The 23,697-nt window shown below is 48.1% G+C and overlaps 1 protein-coding gene across 2 annotated transcripts; it reads left to right on the forward strand.

The window, feature by feature from the left end:
- Positions 1-313: 313 nt before the first annotated feature.
- Positions 314-23,234, forward strand: LOC115189788 (CWF19-like protein 1). Of its 2 annotated transcripts, XM_029748306.1 has the most exons (15): positions 314-468; positions 618-775; positions 1,027-1,111; positions 1,185-1,269; positions 2,285-2,386; positions 2,765-2,979; positions 3,685-3,800; positions 5,400-5,484; positions 8,097-8,231; positions 13,317-13,506; positions 13,751-13,830; positions 13,944-14,153; positions 16,015-16,134; positions 20,247-20,344; positions 22,070-23,234. In XM_029748306.1, exons 2-15 carry the CDS (start codon positions 753-755, stop codon positions 22,212-22,214), a joined length of 1,689 nt encoding a protein of 562 aa, XP_029604166.1. In that variant the 5' UTR covers positions 314-468; positions 618-752; the 3' UTR covers positions 22,215-23,234. The 2 variants fall into 2 exon arrangements, with proteins under 2 accessions (XP_029604166.1, XP_029604165.1); XM_029748305.1 differs by lacking the exon at positions 314-468 and having other exon boundaries at positions 506-775.
- The last annotated feature ends 463 nt before the right edge of the window (positions 23,235-23,697 follow it).

Raw genomic sequence — 23,697 nt, forward strand, 5'->3', positions numbered from 1 at the left:
TTAACCAAAACAGAGCACCTCGGGGAAAGAGTCAAATTCCAGGATTTAGAAAGGAGAAGAGACATTTGGTCCGGTTATCACTAGTTACCACAGCCACAAAATCCAGTCCTGCCTATTTCTACAATGTATCTACTTTAAATTGTAAGCCTAACGTTAACCTCAGTGCTAACCGTATACCTAACCTTAAATTAAGACCAAAAAGCAACAATGTATGCATTTTTACGATAGACCATTTTGTTTAACTTTGTGGCTGTGGTAACTAGTGACGACACTGACGTCGGGGTTGCCAGATATGAGAGGAAACAGGACAGTCGCTTTGGTTCAAAACTGAAGGTGTCCTACTAAAGCATGTCTCCAAAATGCCGAAGGACAACACAAAATCATTTCTTTATGAGTTTGTAGCGTGTACAACACTAAATATCTGGCTACCCGGCGGACTGTCCATCCATCCGAATAGAATCATTTCCGGTATAAAGGATTTGTCTTTGTTTTATTAAAGTAATCCATCATGTCGGGGGGGGGGAGTACCTATACAAATCACGTATTAGCTCAATAATAAACGTTGTGTTTGCATGGTTCTGTGTTAATTGTACTAATAACCAGAATGTGTTTTATAGAGATGGGAAGGTTTATTTCGTCCGTAACAGAGGGGGAAGAATATTATCGACGCACACTGTCTACAGCTAGCTATCCGGAGACGAGCTAGCTAACACACTAGCTAACAAAAACTCTGCTTTTCTACTTTTAACGGAATGGGGGAAAAACCGTTGAAGATGTAAGTTTACACTTATGATAATTCATAGTTATTTATTAGCTTCCCCCTAACTTGGTAGTAAAGGTCAAAGTTATAACCTAATAAAAACTAGCTAGCAGTGAAAGTAAAACACAACAAGCCGTGTAGGTAACTAGATGGCTACGGTTGTCAAGTTGTCCAGTTTCTTCATGAGAAAGTACACTTGCTGTTTTCAATAAACTCTGCACATAACTAGCTAGCTACAATTTCAATACTGTTTTAATCTATTCTAGCCTCGCATGTGGTGACGTGGAAGGAAGCATTAATGCTGTGTTTAACCGCGTCCGAACCGTCCAGAAGAAGAGCGGCCAGTTTGATGTAAGTCCTAACCACACAATCACACTCTCTCACACACATCCCATCAGTATCTCATCTCCTATTCTCTCTGCAGCTGTTGCTCTGTGTAGGAAACTTCTTCGGTTCCTCTCCAGAAGCTCAGGCTGAATGGCAGGAGTACAAATCTGGAGCAAAGAAAGGTAACCTATTGTGGGTCTGGAGTTAGGAACGGCATTGTGGGTCTGGAGTTAGGAACGGCATTGTGGGGTTAGGAACGGCATTGTGGGTCTGGAGTTAGGAACGGCATTGTGGGTCAGGAGTTAGGAACGGCATTGTGGGTCCGGAGTTAGGAACGGCATTGTGGGGTCAGGAGTTAGGAACGGCATTGTGGGTCTGGAGTTAGGAACGGCATTGTGGGTCTGGAGTTAGGAACGGCATTGTGGGGTCAGGAGTTAGGAACGGCATTGTGGGTCTGGAGTTAGGAACGGCATTGTGGGTCTGGAGTTAGGAACGGCATTGTGGGTCAGGAGTTAGGAACGGCATTGTGGGTCTGGAGTTAGGAACGGCATTGTGGGTCAGGAGTTAGGAACGGCATTGTGGGTCTGGAGTTAGGAACGGCATTGTGGGTCTGGAGTTAGGAACGGCATTGTGGGTCTGGAGTTAGGAACGGCATTGTGGGTCCGGAGTTAGGAACGGCATTGTGGATCTGGAGTTAGGAACGGCATTGTGGGTCTGGAGTTAGGAACGGCATTGTGGGTCTGGAGTTAGGAACGGCATTGTGGGTCTGGAGTTAGGAACGGCATTGTGGGTCAGGAGTTAGGAACGGCATTGTGGGTCTGGAGTTAGGAACGGCATTGTGGGTCTGGAGTTAGGAACGGCATTGTGGGTCTGGAGTTAGGAACGGCATTGTGGGTCTGGAGTTAGGAACGGCATTGTGGGTCCGGAGTTAGGAACGGCATTGTGGGTCAGGAGTTAGGAACGGCATTGTGGGTCCGGAGTTAGGAACGGCATTGTGGGTCAGGAGTTAGGAACGGCATTGTGGGTCAGGAGTTAGGAACGGCATTGTGGGTCTGGAGTTAGGAACGTCATTGTGGGTCTGGAGTTAGGAACGTCATTGTGGGTCTGGAGTTAGGAACGGCATTGTGGGTCTGGAGTTAGGAACGGCATTGTGGGTCTGGAGTTAGGAACGGCATTGTCTTGACTTTGTTGTTGCAGCTCCCATCCACACCTACATCCTGGGAGCAGCCAGCCAGGAGACCACCCGCTTCTTCCCCAGTGCTGACGGCTGTGAGCTGGCTGACAACATCACCTACCTGGGTAAGAATAGACTCTGACCCCTGACCCCTGAGTAGACTGACATCACCTACCTGGGTAAGAATAGACTCTGACCCCTGACCCCTGAGTAGACTGACATCACCTACCTGGTTAAGAGTAGACTCTGACCCTGAGTAGACTGACATCACCTACCTGGTTAAGAGTAGACTCTGACCCCTGACCCTGAGTAGACTGACATCACCTACCTGGTTAAGAGTAGACTCTGACCCTGAGTAGACTGACATCACCTACCTGGGTAAGAGTAGCCTCTGACCCCTGACCCTGAGTAGACTGACATCACCTACCTGAGTAATACCGCTCTGTATTTCCACTGCTGTTTCACAGGCTTGACCGTAACATATCTCTCTCTCTGTGTGTCAGGTCGTCGAGGTGTTTTCTCCGGGGCGTCAGGCCTGCAGATAGCGTATGTGAGTGGTCGTGAGGGGCGGCAGGACCCGACTCCAGCTCACTGCTTCTCTCCTAAAGACCTCAGTCAGCTGGTGGAGCCACTGATTAGCAACAACCAGTTCAGAGGAGTGGACATCCTGCTGACATCACAGTGGCCCCGCGGAGTCTGGCAGTACGCCAACAGCCCCGTAAGACACTCAAACTGTCCTCTGTCTGTCCCAACTGTCCTCTTGTCTAACCCAACTGTCCTCTGTCTGTCCCAACTGTCCTCTTGTCTAACCCAACTGTCCTTTTGTCTAACCGACCCAACTGTCCTTTTGTCTAACCGACCCAACTGTCCTTTTGTCTAACCGACACAACTGTCCTTTTGTCTAACCGACCCAACTGTCCTTTTGTCTAACCGACCCAACTGTCCTTTTGTCTAACCGACCCAACTGTCCTCTTGTCTGTCCCAACTGTCCTCTTGTCTGTCCCAACTGTCCTCTTGTCTGACCCAACTGTCCTCTTGTCTGACCCAACTGTCCTCTTGTCTAACCGACCCAACTGTCCTCTTGTCTAACCGACCCAACGAACGGCATTGTGGGTCTGGAGTTAGGGCTGGGCGATATGGCCAAATTCTCATATCCCGATATAGAACATATTTTCTGTAAATTCAATGAATCAATAGTTGGTATAAATGACCCCATGTAAAGGCCTATTCTCATTACATTTGGAATTAAACTCAACAAATAAAAGGTCATTTTTGGTTATTTCTCCTTTTCTTTAGAACCTTTGTGCAAATGTTCAATGAAGCGCGTAACAAAATATAAAATATTAAGGTATAAAATCTAAAAAGGTAAATAGAAAAAAGCTTCAGCTATAGTTTCAAACAAAATAAATATGTTTTGTTTCAGGAAGTGAACACTAAGTTCTGTGGAACGACCTCCATCTCCCACCTGGCCTTCAAGCTGAAGCCTCGATACCACTTCGCTGCTGTAGAGGGAGTTCACTATGAGAGACGACCTTACAGGTACACACACACACACTCACACACTATCACACACACACACACACACACTATCACACACACACACACTATCACACACACACACACACACACACACACACACACACACACACACTCTATCACACACACACACACACACTCTATCACACACACACACACACACACTACCTTACAGGTGTACACACACACACACACACACACACACTACCTTACAGGTACACACACACACACACACACACACACTACCTTACAGGTACACACACACACACACACTATCACACACACACACACACACACACTATCTCACAGACACACACACACACACCAACACACACTACCTTACAGGTACACACACACTATCACACACACACTATCACACACACTACCTTACAGGTACACACACTATCACACACACACTATCACACACACACACACACACACACACTATCACACACACTACCTTACAGGTACACACACACACACACAACCTTACAGGTACACACACACACAGGTACACACACACACACACACACACACTATCACACACACTATCACACACACACACACACTATCTCACACACACACTATCTCACACACACACACACACACTATCACACACACACTATCACACACTATCACACACACACACACACACACACACACACACACACACACACACACACACACAACCTTACAGGTACACACACACACACACACACACACACAACCTTACAGGTACACACACACACACACACACACACACAACCTTACAGGTACACACACACACACACCAACACACACTACCTTACAGGTACACACACACACTATCACACACACACACACTATCGCACACACACACACACTATCACACACACACTACCTTACAGGTACACACACACACTATCACACACACACTATCACACACACACTACCTTACAGGTACACACACACACTATCACACACACACTATCACACACACTACCTTACAGGTACACACACAGACACACACAACCTTACAGGTACACACACACACACACACACACTGTCACACACACACACACACTATCACACACACACACACTATCACACACTATCACACTCACACACACACTATCACACACACAACCTTACAGGTGTGTACACACACACACACGCACACACACTATCACACACACTACCTTACAGGTACACACACTATCACACTCACACACACTATCACACACTATCACACACACACACACACACACACTATCACACACTATCACACTCACACACACAACCTTACAGGTGTGTACACACACACACTATCACACACTATCACACACACACACACACACACACTATCACACACACACACACTATCACACACAACCTTACAGGTACACACACACACACACTATCACACACACACACTATCACACACAACCTTACAGGTACACACATTATCACTCACACACACACACACACACACACACACACACACACACACACACACACACAACCTTACAGGGTAATACACACTGTATATAAACTACCATAATACCACTTTGCTGCGGTAGAGGGAGTTAACGTGTGTGTGTGTGTGTGTGTGTGTGTGTGTAGGAATCATGTTGTTCTTCAGGAGAACACTCAGCACGTCAGCAGATTTATCGCCCTGGCAACCGTCAACAACCCGGAGAAGAGAAAGGTGATGTTACTGACCACTCCCCTCTCTACTGGCCACTCCCCTCGGATGTTACTGACCACTCCCCTCTCTACTGACCACTCCCCTCTCTACTGGCCACTCCCCTCGGATGTTACTGCCCACTCCCCTCTCTACTGGCCACTCCCCTCGGATGTTACTGACCACTCCCCTCTCTACTGGCCACTCCCCTCTCTACTGGCCACTCCCCTCGGATGTTACTGACCACTCCCCTCTCTGTGTTGGAGGATGTTATTGGCCACTGGCAGCTTCATTAAATAGTACCCGCAAAACACCAGAGTTCCTCTGTCCAGTGTCTGTGTTCTTTTGCCCATCTTAATCTTTTCTTTTTATTGGCCAGTCTGAGAAATGGCTTTTTCTTTGCAACTCTGCCTAGAAGGCCAACATCCCGGAGTCGCCTCTTCACTGTTGACGTTGAGACTGGTGTTTTTCCGGTACTATTTAATGAAGCTGCCAGTTGAGGACTTGAGACGTCTGTTTCTCAAACTAGATGCTCTAATGTACTTGTTCTCTTGCTCAGTTGTGCACCGGGGCCTCCCACTCTTTCTATTCTGGTTAGAGCCAGTTTGTGCTGTTCTGTGAAGGGAGTAGTACACAGCGTTGTACGAGATTTTCAGTTTCTTGGCAATTCCTCGCATGGAATAGCCTTCATTTCTCAGAACAAGAATAGACTGACGAGTTTCAGAAGAAAGTTCTTTGTTTCTGGCCATTTTGAGCCTGTAATCGAACCCACAAATACTGATGCTCCAGATACTCAACTAGTCTAAAGAAGGCCAGTTTTATTGCTTCTTTAATCAGGACAACAGTTTCCAGCTGTGCTAACATAATTGCAAAAGGGTTTTCTAATGATCAATTAGCCTTTTAAAATGATAAACTTGGATTAGCTAACACAACGTGCCATTGGAACACAGGAGTGATGGTTGCTGATAATGGGCCTCTGTAGATATTCCATTAAAAATCAGCTGTTTCCAGCTACAATAGTCATTTACAACATTAACAGTGTTTACACTGTATTTCTGATCAATTTGATGTTATTTTAATGGACAAAAATGTTGCTTTTCTTTCAAAAACAAGGACATTTCTAAGTGACCCCAATCTTTTGAAAGGTAGTGTACATCAGAACCTCTAGTACCAGGATGTATTGTAACTGTGTCTTTCTCTCTCTAGTACCAGGATGTATTGTAACTGTGTCTCTCTCTCTCTAGTACCAGGATATATTGTAACTGTGTCTCTCTCTCTCTAGTACCAGGATGTATTGTAACTGTGTCTCTCTCTCTCTAGTACCAGGATGTATTGTAACTGTGTCTCTCTCTCTCTAGTACCAGGATGTATTGTAACTGTGTCTCTCTCTCTCTCTAGTACCAGGATGTATTGTAACTGTGTCTCTCTCTCTAGTACCAGGATGTATTGTATCTGTGTCTCTCTCTCTAGTACCAGGATGTATTGTAACTGTGTCTCTCTCTCTCTAGTACCAGGATGTATTGTAACTGTCTCTCTCTCTCTAGTACCAGGATGTATTGTAACTGTGTCTCTCTCTCTCTAGTACCAGGATGTATTGTAACGGTGTCTCTCTCTCTCTCTCTCTAGTACCAGGATGTATTGTAACTGTGTCTCTCTCTCTCTCTCTCTAGTACCAGGATGTATTGTATCTGTATCTCTCTCTAGTACCAGGATGTATTGTATCTGTATCTCTCTCTAGTACCAGGATGTATTGTAACTGTGTCTCTCTCTAGTACTAGGATGTATTGTATCTGTATCTCTCTCTAGTACCAGGATGTATTGTAACTGTGTCTCTCTCTAGTACCAGGATGTATTGTAACTGTGTCTCTCTCTAATACCAGGATGTATTGTATCTGTATCTCTCTCTAGTACCAGGATGTATTGTATCTGTATCTCTCTCTAGTACCAGGATGTATTGTAACTGTGTCTCTCTCTAGTACCAGGATGTATTGTATCTGTATCTCTCTCTAGTACCAGGATGTATTGTAACTGTGTCTCTCTCTCTAGTACCAGGATGAATTGTAACTGTGTCTCTCTCTCTCTAGTACCAGGATGAATTGTAACTGTGTCTCTCTCTCTCTAGTACCAGGATGTATTGTAACTGTCTCTCTCTAGTAGCAGGATGTATTGTAACTGTGTCTCTCTCTCTCTCTCTCTCTAGTACCAGGATGTATTGTAACTGTGTCTCTCTCTCTCTCTCTAGTACCAGGATGTATTGTAACTGTGTCTCTCTCTCTCTAGTACCAGGATGTATTGTAACTGTGTCTCTCTCTCTCTAGTACCAGGATGTATTGTAACTGTGTCTCTCTCTCTCTAGTACCAGGATGTATTGTAACTGTGTCTCGCTCTCTCTCTAGTACCAGGATGTATTGTAACTGTGTCTCTCTCTCTCTAGTACCAGGATGTATTGTAACTGTGTCTCGCTCTCTCTCTAGTACCAGGATGTATTGTAACTGTGTCTCTCTCTCTCTCTCTAGTACCAGGATGTATTGTAACTGTGTCTCTCTCTCTCTAGTACCAGGATGTATTGTAACTGTGTCTCGCTCTCTCTCTAGTACCAGGATGTATTGTAACTGTGTCTCTCTCTCTCTCTCTAGTACCTGTATGCCTTCAACATTATCCCGATGAAAAGCATGGAGGCATCAGAACTGGTCAAACAGCCTCAGGATGTCACTGAGAACCCTTACAGGAAGATGGTTGGAGAGAATACTCTATCAGACCCTACTGTCCAGGTACAGTCACACACACTGTTAGGATCTGAATACCCTTACAGGAAGATAGTTGGAGAGAATATTCTATCAGACCCTACTGTCCAGGTCCACTCACACACACTGTTAGGATCTGAATACCCTTACAGGAGGTCTATCTGACCCTACTGTCCAGGTACGCTCACACACACTGTTAGGATCTGAAAACCTCTCAGGGTTTGGAGAAATGCTCCATGCTAAATAAAGGCCAACAACTAAGATACATGTGTATGTGGACACCCCTTCAAATGATTGGATTCTCCTATTTCGGCCACATTTGTTGCTGACGTGTATAAAATTGAGCACACAGCCATGCAATCTCCATAGACTAATATCGGCGGTAGAACGGCCTTACTGAAGAGCTCAGTGACTTTCAACGTGGAACCGTCACAGGATCCCACCTTTCCAACAAGTCAGAATGTCAACTCTCTCCGCTGTTAGAGCTGCCCCGGTCGACTGTAAGTGCTGTTATTGTGAAGTCTAGGAGCAGTAATGGCTCAGCCGTGAAGTGGTAGTCCACACTAGCTCACAGAACGGGACCGCCGAGGGAAACGGGACCGCCGAGGGGAACGGGGACCGCCGAGGGAACGGGGCCGCCGAGGGAACGGGACCGCCGGGGGAACGGGGACCGCCGAGGGAACGGGGCCGCCGGGGGAACGGGGACCGCCGGGGGAACGGGGACCGCCGGGGGAACGGGGACCGCCGGGGGAACGGGGACCGCCGGGGGAACGGAACGGGGACCGCCGAGGGAACGGGACCGCCGGGGGGAACGGGACCGCCGGGGGAACGGGGACCGCCGGGGGAACGGGACCGCCGGGGGAACGGGACCGCCGGGGGAACGGGGACCGCCGGGGGAACGGGACCGCCGGGGGAACGGGGACCGCCGAGGGAACAGGCCGGGGGAACGGGGACGGCCGAGGGAACGGAACGGGGACCGCCGGGGGAACGGGGACGGCCGAGGGAACGGGACCGCCGGGGGAACGGGGACCGCCGGGGGAACGGGGACCGCCGAGGGAACGGGACCGCCGGGGAACGGGACCGCCGGGGGAACGGGCCGGGGGAACGGGGACGGCCGAGGGAACGGAACGGGGACCGCCGGGGGAACGGGGACCGCCGGGGGAACGGGGACGGCCGGGGGAACGGAACGGGGACGGCCGAGGGAACGGAACGGGGACCGCCGAGGGAACGGAACGGGGACCGCCGAGGGAACGGAACGGGGACCGCCGAGGGAACGGAACGGGGACCGCCGAGGGAACGGAACGGGACCGCCGGGGGAACGGAACGGGACCGCCGGGGGAACGGGGACGGCCGAGGGAACGGAACGGGGACGGCCGAGGGAACGGAACGGGGACGGACGAGGGAACGGAACGGGGACGGCCGAGGGAACGGAACGGGACCACCAAGTGCTGAAACACGTAGCGCGTAAAAACCGTCTGTCCTCGTTTGCAACACTCACTGAGTTCCAAACTGCCTCTGGAAGCAACGTCGGCACAGGAACTGTTTGTTGGGAGCTTCATGAAATGGGTTTCCATGTTTGCTAATTTATAATGCAAAATAAACAGAAATATCACCTTTACATAAGTATTCAGACCTTTTACTCAGTACTTTGTTGAAGTATCTTTGGCAGCGGTTACAGCCTTGAGTCTTCTTGGGTATGACACTACAAGCTTGGCACACCTGTATTTGGGGAGTTTCTCCCATTCTTCTCTGCAGATCCACTCAAGCTCTGTCAGGTTGGATGGGGAGCGTTGCTGCACAGCTATTTTCAGGTCTCTCCAGAGATGTTCAAGTCCAGGCTCTGGCTGGGCCACTCAAGGACATCCAGAGACTTGTCACGAAGCCACTCCTGCGTTGTCTTGGCTGTGTGCTTAGGGTCGTTGTCCTGTTGGAATGTGAACCTTCACCCCAGTCTGAGGTCCTGAGCGTTCTAGAGCAGGTTTTCATCAAGGATCTCGCTGTACTTTGCTCCGTTCATCTTTGCCTCTATCCTGACTAGTCTCTTAGTCCCTGCTGCTGAAAACATCCCCACAGCATGATGCTGCCACCACCATGCTTCACCGTAGGGATGGTGCCAGGTTTCCTCCAGACGTGATGCTTGGTGTTCAAGCCAAATAGTTGAATCTTGGTTTCATCAAACCACAGGTCTGAGAGTCTTTAGGTGCCTTTTGGCAAACTCCAAGCGGGCTGTCATGTGCCTTTTTACTGAGGAGTGGCTTCCGTCTGGCCACTCTACCATAAAGGCCTGATTGGTGGAGGGCTGCAGAGACTGTTGTCCTTCCGGAAGGTTCTCCCATCTCCACAGAGTGACCATCGGGTTCTTGGTCACCTCCCTGACCAAGGCCCTTCTCCCCAGATTGCTCAGTTTGGCCGGGCGGCCAGCTCTAGGAAGAGTCTTGGTGGTTCCAAACTTCTTCCATTTAAGAATGATGGAGGCCACTGTGTTCTTGGGGACCTTCAACGCTGCAGAAATGTTTTGGTCCCCTTCCCCAGATCTGTGCCTCGACACAATCCTGTCTCGTAGCTCTACGGACAGTTCCTTTGACCTCATGGCTACTCCATATTAATGGTCATGATTTTGCAATGAGATTTTGGACGAGCAGGTGTCCACATACTTTTGGTCATGTAGTGTAGAAGGCGAACAACTATAAAATATTGAAATGTTGGACGGACGGACGGACGGACGGACATGGGAAGACCAACCCGTGCTGCCGACCTCAAGGAGGAACATCTCATTCCCCTCCAGAGGAAATGGCAAATCTAAATAGTCCTCCTGTTTGGTCCTTCCGTTCCCAGTGCCAAAGCATCAAGCCAGACCGTGGGGCTGAATAGACATTTAAAACAAGACATAAGGACACTAATGATCTAAAGGCCAAATTCCAATAAGGAATAATCATCAGAAAATAGCCTTCTTAAAAACACACACCGCTTCGACAATGCAGACGATAAATATACACTGAGTGGACAAAACATTAAGAACCCCTTCCTCATATGGAGTTGCTCCCCCCCCTTCAGCCCTCAGAACAGCCTCATTTCGTCGGGACATGGACTCTACAAGGTGTCGAAAGCGTTCCACAGGGATGCTGGTCCATGTTGACTCCAATGCTTCCAATAGTTGGCACGTTGGCTGGATGTCCTTTGGGTGGTGGACGATTGTTAATTCCAACGGGAAACTGTTGAGTGTGTAAAAACCAGCAGCTTTGCAGTTCTGGACACAAACTGGTGCATCTGGCACCTACTACCATATGCCGTTCAAAGGCACTTAAATACACGGCTCAAAAAAAAAGGGAACACTTAAACAACACAATGTAACTCCAAGTCAATCACACTTCTGTGAAATCAAACTGTCCACTTAGGAAGCAACACTGATTGACAATAAATTTCACATGCTGTTGTGCAAATGGAATAGACAACAGGTGGAAATTATAGGCAATTAGCAAGACACCCCCAATAAAGGAGTGGTTCTGCAGGTGGTGACCACAGACCACTTCTCAGTTCCTATGCTTCCTGGCTGATGTTTTGGTCACTTTTGAATGCTGGCGGTGCTTTCACTCTAGTGGTAGCATGAGACGGAGTCTACAACCCACACAAGTGGCTCAGGTAGTGCAGCTCATCCAGGATGGCACATCAATGCGAGCTGTGGCAAGAAGGTTTGCTGTGTCTGTCAGCGTAGTGTCCAGAGCATGGAGGCGCTACCAGGAGACAGGCCAGTACATCAGGAGACGTGGAGGAGGCCGTAGGAGGGCAACAACCCAGCAGCAGGACCGCTACCTCCGCCTTTGTGCAAGAAGGAGCAGGAGGAGCACTGCCAGAGCCCTGCAAAATGACCTCCATCAGGCCACAAATGTGCATGTGTCTGCTCAAACGGTCAGAAACAGACTCCATGAGGGTGGTATGAGGGCCCGACGTCCACAGGTGGGGGTTGTGCTTACAGCCCAACACCGTGCAGGACGTTTGGCATTTGCCAGAGAACACCAAGATTGGCAAATTCGCCACTGGTGCTCTGTGCTCTTCACAGATGAAGCAGGTTCACACTGAGCACGTGACAGATGTGACAGAGTCTGGAGACGTCGTGGAGAACGTTCTGCTGCCTGCAACATCCTCCAGCATGACCGGTTTGGCGGTGGGTCAGTCATGGTGTGGGGTGGCATTTCTTTGGGGGGCCGCACAGCCCTCCATGTGCTCGCCAGAGGTAGCCTGACTGCCATTAGGTACCGAGATGAGATCCTCAGACCCCTTGTGAGTCCATATGCTGGTGCGGTTGGCCCTGGGTTCCTCCTAATGCAAGACAATGCTAGACCTCATGGGGCTGGAGTGTGTCAGCAGTTCCTGCAAGAGGAAGGCATTGATGCTATGGACTGGCCCGCCCGTTCCCCAGACCTGAATCCAATTGAGCACATCTGGGACATCATGTCTCGCTCCATCCACCAACGCCACGTTGCACCACAGACTGTCCAGGAGTTGGCGGATGCTTTAGTCCAGGTCTGGGAGGAGGTCCCTCAGGAGACCATCCGCCACCTCATCAGGAGCATGCCCAGGCATTGTAGGGAGGTCATACAGGCACGTGGGGGCCACACACACTACTGAGCCTCATTTTGACTTGTTTTAAGGACATTACATCAAAGTTGGATCAGCCTGTAGTGTGGTTTTCCACTTTAATTTTGAGTGTGACTCCAAATCCAGACCTCCATGGGTTGATAAATTGGATTTCCATTGATTATTTTTGTGTGATTTTGTTGTCAGCACATTCAACTATGTAAAGAAAAAAGTATTTAATAAGATTATTTCTTTCATTCAGATCTAGGATGTGTTGTTTAAGTGTTCCCTTTATGTTTTTGAGCAGTGTATTTTGTCTTGCCCGTTCACCCTCTGAATGGCACACATACACAATCCATGTCTCATTAGTCTCAAGGCTTAAAAATCATTCTTCAACCCGTCTCCTCTCCTTCATCTACACTGATTAAAGTGGATTTAACAAGTGACATTAATAAGGGATCATATCTTTCACCTGGATTCACCTGTTCAGTCTGTCATGGAAAGTGTTGTGAATGTTTTGTATACTGTGTCTCTCAGGAGCCGGCATCTCAGTTCTTCTTTGACCTGGGGAAGAAGCAGCGTGGGGGGGGGCGTGGCCAGGGGGGCCGTGGGAGGAAGAGGCCCTCAGATGGAGACGGGCAGAATCAAGGACAGCCGTGGGATCCAGACAGGCAGAGTCAGAGACCGCCCTTTGATCTAGACAGGCCTAAACAACCTCGCAGGCCCCGTGAGTCTCCCTCGCTCTCACAGACACACCCTCACCCTCACACACACCCTCCCACACCCTCCCACTCTCTCCCACACCCTCCCACTCTCTCCCACACCCTTACACACCATCCCCCACCCTCACCATCCCACACCCTCACCATCCCCCACCCTCACCATCCCCCACCCACACCCTCACCATCCCTCACCCTCTCCGTCTCCCATCCTCTCATGTATGTCTCTCTCTCTGTGTGTGTCTGGTTCAGCCCAGCCCAGCGGTCCCTGTTGGTTCTGTCTGGCCAGCCCTCAGGTAGAGAAACACCTGGTCATCAGCATTGGTACCCATGTGAGTTTCCACACAATCTGAGTATTACAACTGATAGTAGAAAGAGGTTGTTGTGTTTTAAAGGGCTCTAAAGCCCCCAGTTAACCATTTAGTGTTGATGTATTTTCCCTCAGTGTTACCTGGCTCTGGCTAAGGGCAGTCTGACCCCTCGGCATGTGTTGGTACTACCCATCGGCCACTACCAGTCAGTAGTGGAACTGAGCTCGGAGGTGGTTAAAGAACTGGACCGGTACAAGATGGCTGTCAGGACCTTCTATAAGAGCAAAGGACAGCGCTGTGTTCTGTTTGAGAGGAACTACCACAGCCAACACCTACAGATACAGGTAGACCAGAATACACTCCTCTCTCAGGGCCAGCCTGCCCATTACGGTTCTGCACTTCCTGCTGAGGAAACATCATTGCAAGTGGGCTCAAGATCACACCTGAGAAAGATGGGCAGCTAATAGGCTATTCAGAGCTTAATTAGTCCATTAGACTGGACTGAAGCCTTTATCAGGAATAAGGCTTAATTAGTCCATTAGACTGGACTGAAGCCTTTATCAGGAATAAGACTTAGTCCAGATGACTGGACTGAAGCCTTTATCAGGAATAAGGCTTAATTAGTCCATTAGACTGGACTGAAGCCTTTATCAGGAATAAGACTTAGTCCAGATGACTGGACTGAAGCCTTTATCAGGAATAAGACTTAATTAGTCCATTAGACTGGACTGAAGCCTTTATCAGGAATAAGACTTAATTAGTCCATTAGACTGGACTGAAGCCTTTATCAGGAATAAGGCTTAATTAGTCCAGATGACTGGACTGAAGCCTTTATCAGGAATAAGGCTTAATTAGTCCATTAGACTGGACTGAAGCCTTTATCAGGAATAAGACTTAATTAGTCTATTAGACTGGACTGAAGCCTTTATCAGGAATAAGACTTAATTAGTCTATTAGACTGGACTGAAGCCTTTATCAGGAATAAGACTTAATTAGTCTATTAGACTGGACTGAAGCCTTTATCAGGAATAAGGCTTAGTCCAGGTGACTGGACTGAAGCCTATATCAGGAATAAGACTTAGTCCAGGTGACTGGACTGAAGATTTTATCAGGAATAAGACTTAGTCCAGATGACTGGACTGAAGCCTTTATCAGGACTGGGCTAATAAGCCAACGGAACTGCCTGTTTTACCAACGCTACCACATGGATGTCTAGAAGATGTGCGCTGTTGGCTGACACTAGACTATTAGTTTAGTAGGAACAGAGAGGTAGAACAACCAGGACCAGACCAGCACCCCTGTAACCGTCTGTCCCTCACGTGGGAGGAGGTAGAACGGCCCTGTAACCGTCTGTCCCTCCCCAGGGAGGTAGAACGGCCCTGTAACCGCCTGTCCCTCCCCAGGGAGGAGGTAGAACGGCCCTGTAACCGCCTGTCCCTCCCCAGGGAGGAGGTAGAACGGCCCTGTAACCGCCTGTCCCTCCCCAGGGAGGAGGTAGAACGGCCATGTAACAGTCTGTCCCTCCCCAGGGAGGAGGTAGAACGGCCCTGTAACCGCCTGTCCCTCCCCAGGGAGGAGGTAGAACGGCCCTGTAACCGCCTGTCCCTCCCCAGGGAGGAGGTAGAACGGCCCTGTAACAGTCTGTCCCTCCCCAGGGAGGAGGTAGAACGGCCCTGTAACCGTCTGTCCCTCCCCAGCCCTGTAACCGTCTGTCCCTCCCCAGCCCTGTAACCGCCTGTCCCTCCCCAGGGAGGAGGTAGAACGGCCCTGTAACCGCCTGTCCCTCCCCAGGGAGGAGGTAGAACGCCCCTGTAACCGTCTGTCCCTCCCCAGCCCTGTAACCGTCTGTCCCTCCCCAGCCCTGTAACCGCCTGTCCCTCCCCAGGGAGGAGGTAGAACGGCCCTGTAACCGCCTGTCCCTCCCCAGGGAGGAGGTAGAACGCCCCTGTAACCGTCTGTCCCTCCCCAGGGAGGAGGTAGAACAGCCCTGTAACCGTCTGTCCCTCCCCAGGGAGGAGGTAGAACAGCCCTGTAACAGTCTGTCCCTCCGCAGGGAGGAGGTAGAACAGCCCTGTAACAGTCTGTCCCTCCCCAGGGAGGAGGTAGAACGGCCCTGTAACCGCCTGTCCCTCCCCAGGGAGGAGGTAGAACGGCCCTGTAACAGTCTGTCCCTCCCCAGCCCTGTAACAGTCTGTCCCTCCCCAGGTAGTACCAGTGCCGGAGGATAAATGTACCACTGAAGATATTAAAGAAGCCTTCATGCTGCAGGCGCAGGAACAGAACATGGAGCTGATGGAGATACCACAGCATACAGACCTGAAACAGGTGTACACACACACACACACACACACACACCTCAAACAGGTACACACACACACACACACACACACACACACACACACACACACACACACCTCAAACAGGTGTACACACACACACACACACACACCTCAAACAGGTGTACACACACACACACACACACACCTCAAACAGGTGTACACACACACACACACCTCAAACAGGTACACACACACACACACACACACACACCTCAAACAGGTGTACACACACACACACACACACACCTCAAACAGGTACACACACACACACACACACACCTCAAACAGGTGTACACACACACACTTCAAACAGGTACACACACACACACACACACACACACACACACAGAGACCTCAAACAGGACACACCCATCTGCGTCCGTTTGGTACCGATGAAATACACCCACTTTGAATTGTTTATTAGCTAATAATTAGGGCTGTCGAATTATATTAAAAAAATATCTCCACTTAATTTCATGGTTTTCAGTAGTTAACTACGATCAATACCTTTTTAAATTGTGACATTTTTACTCTAATTAAAGATGTTTCAATATCAAATCAAACTGTATTTGTCACAGAGTAGACCTTACCGTGAAATGCTGACTGACCAGCCCTTAACCAACAGGACTAGACCTTACCGTGAAATGCTGACTGACCAGCCCTTAACCAACAGGAGTAGACCTTACCGTGAAATGCTGACTGACAAGCCCTTAACCAACAGGAGTAGACCTTACCGTGAAATGCAGACTGACAAGCCCTTAACCAACAGGAGTAGACCTTACCGTGAAATGCAGACTGACAAGCCCTTAACCAACAGGAGTAGACCTTACCGTGAAATGCAGACTGACCAGCCCTTAACCAACAGGAGTAGACCTTACCGTGAAATGCAGACTGACCAGCCCTTAACCAACAGGAGTAGACCTTACCGTGAAATGCAGACTGACCAGCCCTTAACCAACAGGAGTAGACCTTACCGTGAAATGCTGACTGACGAGCCCTTAACAAACAGCGCAGTTCAAGAATAGTTAAGAAAATGTTTTAAATGCAACACAATAATATAACAATTACGAGGCTATATACAGGGGGGGGTACCGTTACAGAGTCAATGTGGAGGCTATATACAGGGGGTACCGGTACAGAGTCAATGTGGAGGCTATATACAGGGGGGTACCGGTACAGAGTCAATGTGGAGGCTATATACAGGGGGTACCGGTACAGAGTCAATGTGGAGGCTATATACAGGGGGTACCGGTACAGAGTCAATGTGGAGGCTATATACAGGGGGTACCGGTACAGAGTCAATGTGGAGGCTATATACAGGGGGTACCGGTACAGAGTCAATGTGGAGGCTATATACAGGGGGTACCGGTACAGAGTCAATGTGGAGGCTATATTTAGGGGGTACCGGTACCGAGTCAATATGGAGGCTATATACAGGGGGTACCGGTACAGAGTCAATGTGGAGGCTATATACAGGGGGTACCGGTACAGAGTCAATGTGGAGGCTACAGTGGGGGAAAAAAGTATTTGATCCCCTGCTGATTTTGTATGTTTGTCCACTTACAAAGAAATTATCAGTCTATAATTTTAATAGTAGGTTTTTTTGAACAGTGAGAGACAGAATAACAACAAAAAAATCCAAAAAACGCATGTCAGAAATGTTATAAAATGATTTGCATTTTAATGAGGGAAATAAGTATTTGACCCCTCTGCAAAACATGACTTAGTACTTGGTGGCAAAACCCGTGTTGGCAATCACAGAGGTCAGACGTTTCTTGTAGTTGGCCACCAGGTTTGCACACATCTCAGGAGGGATTTTGTCCCACTCCTCTTTGCAGATCTTCTCCAAGTCATTAAGGTTTCGAGGCTGACGTTTGGCAACTCGAACCTTCAGCTCCCTCCACAGATTTTCTATGGGATTAAGGTCTGGAGACTGGCTAGGCCACTCCAGGACCCTAGGAACATCCCAGACTGGGGCAGATTTGATTAGCTCGGTGGAGACCCTAGGAACCTCCAGGCTGGGGCAGATTCGCCTAGCTCGGTGGAGACCCTAGGAACCTCCAGGCTGGGGCAGATTCGCCTAGCTTGGTGGAGACCCTAGGAACCTCCAGACTGGGGCAGATTCGCCTAGCTTGGTGGAGACCCTAGGAACCTCCAGACTGGGGCAGATTCGCCTAGCTCGGTGGAGACCCTAGGAACCTCCAGGCTGGGGCAGATTCGCCTAGCTTGGTGGAGACCCTAGGAACCTCCAGACTGGGGCAGATTTGCCTCGGTGGAGACCCTAGGAACCTCCAGACTGGGGCAGATTCGCCTAGCTCGGTGGAGACCCTAGGAACCTCCAGGCTGGGGCAGATTCGCCTAGCTCGGTGGAGACCCTAGGAACCTCCAGGCTGGGGCAGATTCGCCTAGCTCGGTGGAGACCCTAGGAACCTCCAGGCTGGGGCAGATTCGCCTAGCTCGGTGGAGACCCTAGGAACCTCCAGGCTGGGGCAGATTCGCCTAGCTCGGTGGAGACCCTAGGAACCTCCAGACTGGGGCAGATTCGCCTAGCTTGGTGGAGACCCTAGGAACATCCAGACTGGGGCAGATTCGCCTAGCTTGGTGGAGACCCTAGGAACCTCCAGGCTGTCTATACTTCAACAGCAAAGTTAGAGAAGATGGGAATTTATGAAATAGGGCCTTGTAAACAAAAAGGGAGTCTTTAGTGAAGTCCAGCCAACCGTTTGAATCAGTATGCAGCGAAACAAAATGGAGGGCACTATGGAAGCTGCAGTTTGATGAATAATATCACCATAATCAACAACAGATGAAAGGTTGACTGAATAATCTGCTTCTTACTCCTTAGAGAAAGACGTTCTGTTTCTGTAGAAAAAGACAACTTCAAATCTTATCTTCTTAACCAGATCATCTGTTTTTTAAACATCAAATCCATATCAGTCCAAAAGCCTCAGTATTTATATGTGGGAACACGTTCTGTTGGAGAACCATCTAATGACTGAACATGTAGTTCATCTGGAACATTCTAATGAGAGTTTAAAAACATGTATTTCATTTTTAGTTGATGATAACAATGCTAGGAGACGGTAATGCCAGGAGATGATAATGCCAGCAGATGATAATGCCAGGAGCTGGTAATGCCAGGAGCTGGTAATGCCAGGAACGGTAATGCCAGGAGACGGTAATGCCAGGAGATGATAATGCCAGGAGATGGTAATGCCAGGAGATGGTAATGCCAGGAGATGGTAATGCTAGGAGCTGGTAATGCCAGGAGCTGGTAATGCCAGGAGCTGGTAATGCCAGGAGACGATAATGCTAGATGATAATGCTAGGAACTGGTAATGCTAGGAGCTGGTAATGCTAGGAGCTGGTAATGCTAGGGGATGATAATGCTAGGAGCTGGTAATGCTAGGAGCTGGTAATGCTAGGAGCTGGTAATGCTAGGAGCTGGTAATGCTAGGAGACAATGCTAGGAGATGATAATGCTAGATGATAATGCTAGGAGATGGTAATGCTTGGAGATTATATGAGATGATGCTAGGAGACAATAAATCTAGATGATAATGCCAGGAAATGATAAATCTGGACGATAATGCTAGGATATGATCATGCTAGATGATAATGCTAGGATATGATCATGCTAGATGATAATGCTAGGAGATGATCCTGCTAGGAGATGGTAATGCTAGGAGATGGTAATGCTAGGAGATGGTAATGCCAGGAGATGGTAATGCTAGGAGATGGTAATGCCTGCTAGGAGATGGTAATGCTAGGAGATGATCCTGCTAGGAGATGGTAATGCTAGGAGATGGTAATGCTAGGAGATGGTAATGCTAGGAGATGGTAATGCCTACTAGGAGATGGTAATGCTAGGAGATGATCATGCTAGATGATAATGCTAGGAGATGATCATGCTAGGAGATGATCATGCTGAAACTGGTTGTCTGTAGCTCAGTTGGTAGAGTATGGTTATTGCAACACCAGGATAGTGGGTTGGATTCCCGGGACCACCCAGACGTTAAATGTAACAGGACTCTAACTTGCTTTTACATATTTTCTGATAATGCTCGGTTATAATAAATAATGATTTGTTTCTATCAGATTGCTCCTCCAGGGACACCGTACTTCTACGTGGAGCTGGACTCTGGAGAGAAACTCTTCTACCGCATTCAGAAAAACTTCCCTCTGCAGTTTGGCAGGTATATACGTACACACACACCATGTATGATATAACCTAGAAACTAGTGATGTGCATCTTTCAAGGATAAAGCGTTACCTGTCCAATAGAATACACAGCATGTTCTTTAAGCCAATCCAACATAATCCAGGTAGAATCAGGAATTCCCCAGGGCAGCTGTCTTGGCCCCTTACTTTTTCAATCTTTACTAATGAATTGCCACTGGCTCTGAGTAACGCCAGAGTGTCTATGTATGCGGACGACTCAACACTATACACGCTAACTATTACAGCCACTGAAATGACTGCAACACTTAACAAAGAGCTGCAGTTAGTTTCAGAATGGGTGGCAAGGAATAATTTAGCCCTAAATATTTCAAAACTAAAAGCATTGTATTTGGGACAAATCATTTACTAAACCCTAAACCTCAACTAAATCTTGTAATGAATAATGTGGCATTGATCGAGTTGAGGAGACTAAACTGCTTGGAGTAACACTAAGATTGTAAACTGTCATGGTCAAAACATAATGATATAACAGTAACTAATTTGGGGAGAAGTCTGTCCATAATAAAGCCTCTACCTTCTTAACAACACTATCAACAAGGCAGGTCCCTACAGGCCCTAGTTTCTACCTTCTTAACAACACTATCAACAAGGCAGGTCCTACAGGCCCTAGTTTCTACCTTCTTAACAGCACTATCAACAAGGCAGGTCCTACAGGCCCTAGTTTCTACCTTCTTAACAACACTATCAACAAGGCAGGTCCTACAGGCCCTAGTTTCTACCTTCTTAACAGCACTATCAACAAGGCAGGTCCTACAGGCTCTAGTTTCTACCTTCTTAACAACACTATCAACAAGGCAGGTCCTACAGGCCCTAGTTTCTACCTTCTTAACAACACTATCAACAAGGCAGGTCCTACAGGCTCTAGTTTCTACCTTAACAACACTATCAACAAGGCAGGTCCTACAGGCCCTAGTTTCTACCTTCTAAACAGCACTATCAACAAGGCAGGTCCTACAGGCCCTAGTTTCTACCTTCTTAACAGCACTATCAACAAGGCAGGTCCTACAGGCCCTAGTTTCTACCTTCTAAACAACACTATCAACAAGGCAGATACTTTATGGAACAGAGGGGACTGTGAAGAGACAGAGCGCACACAATAACATACACCCTAGACACACATGATAACATACACACACGATAACATACACACACGATAACATACACAGAAAGAGTATCTGCTGCCTTGGCAGGAACTAACGGGGATCCATAATAAACCCCAGGAAGAGTAGCTGCTGCCTTGGCAGGAACTAATGGGGATCCATAATAAACCCCAGGAAGAGTAGCTGCTGCCTTGACAGGAACTAATGGGGATCCATAATAAACCCCAGGAAGAGTAGCTGCTGCCTTGACAGGAAGTAATGGGGATCCATAATAAACCCCAGGAAGAGTAGCTGCTGCCTTGACAGGAACTAATGGGGATCCATAATAAACCCCAGGAAGAGTAGCTGCTGCCTTGGCAGGAACTAATGGGGATCCATAATAAACCCCAGGAAGAGTAGCTGCTGCCTTGGCAGGAAGTAATGGTTAAACATTTGATCCAGGGACTGATGCACTAGGATCTTTACCATTTGATCCAGGGACTGATGCACTAGGATCTTAACCATTTGATCCAGGGATATGGGTGAATCATTCCAGCCCAACTGAAAACAGGTACTAACGTGTGTCTCTGTGTGGTGCAGGGAGGTGTTGGCCAGCGAGGCGGTCCTGAACATCCCGGAGAGGGCAGACTGGAGAGAGTGTAAACAGACCCCAGAGGAAGAGGAGAGTCTGAGCAAACAGCTACGAAACGACTTCCAACCCTACGACTTCGCCCTGGAAGACTGAACACCTACACACACTGTACCGTACAGTAGGGGTGTAATGGTATTCATACTGAACCGTACACTGTACCGTACAGTAGGGGTGTAATGGTATTCACACTGAACCGTACACTGTACCGTACAGTAGGGGTGTAATGGTATTCACACTGAACCGTACACTGTACCATACAGTAGGGGTGTAATGGTATTCACACTGAACCGTACACTGTACCGTACAGTAGGGGTGTAATGGTATTCATACTGAACCGTACACTGTACCGTACAGTAGGGGTGTAATGGTATTCATACTGAACCGTACACTGTACCGTACAGTAGGGGTGTAATGGTATTCATACTGAACCGTACACTGTACCGTACAGTAGGGGTGTAATGGTATTCATACTGAACCGTACACTGTACCGTACAGTAGGGGTGTAATGGTATTCACACTGAACCGTACACTACCGTACAGTAGGGGTGTAATGGTATTCATACTGAACCGTACACTGTACCGTACAGTAGGGGTGTAATGGTATTCATACTGAACCGTACACTGTACCGTACAGTAGGGGTGAAATGGTATCCGTATTCATAATGTCCCTCCAGCTAGTAATTTCTACTGTCATTGTGAGCTTCCACTTCTCCCACCTGCTGACCTCACCTACTAAGGACATTTTCGGCAGTTAAATGCAACAAAACATTATTTATAAATATCAATCTGTGAATGTGTTTTTTTAAACTATAATTTGTTTACAAGCATGACAGCTGTGTTTTTAGGTTGACGCAGCTTGTTGGCCGTTTTAGCCAATCGGTGATTCTCAACCCAGTTCAAATCACATGAATATTCCCACTGGTATTTATGACTACACAACTGGTAAATGGCCTCATGGTTACAAACGCAGCGTCAGAGTGGGAACGTGAGAGGCCCAACATAAAATAGTTTTTACTTCAGTCCAACCATCTGAAATAGTTGTTTTCACAATGTGGAGATAAATCAGTGTCGTCATTTTGTACAAGGTCCCTGATTAAAAGCCTTTTTTTTGTATGTTTGTTTTTGAGTCTTGATTTTCTTTCCTACTCAAAGCTTTCCCAGAATGCTGTGTGTGTTAGTAGAGAGGATGGAAGTCTCTCTGGTGTTGGAGCTTCCTGATGACTCATCCACCTGTAGAGGCTCATCCTGACCAGCAGAGGGCACCATCTACTACACCAGGGGTATATGACTAACTAAGGACTAGTTCACCAGGGGTATATTACTGACTAAGGACTAGTTAACCAGGGGTATATTACTAACTAAGGACTAGTTCACCAGGGGTATATTACTAAGTACTAGTTCACCAGGGGTATATTACTAACTAAGGACTAGTTCACCAGGGGTATATTACTAACTAAGGACTAGTTCACCAGGGGTATATTACTAACTAAGGACTAGTTCACCAGGGGTATATTACTAACTAAGGACTAGTTCACCAGGGGTATATTACTAACTAAGGACTAGTTCACCAGGGGTA

Source organism: Salmo trutta, unplaced genomic scaffold, assembly GCF_901001165.1.
Source record: "Salmo trutta unplaced genomic scaffold, fSalTru1.1, whole genome shotgun sequence".
Classification (NCBI taxonomy): domain Eukaryota; kingdom Metazoa; phylum Chordata; class Actinopteri; order Salmoniformes; family Salmonidae; genus Salmo; species Salmo trutta.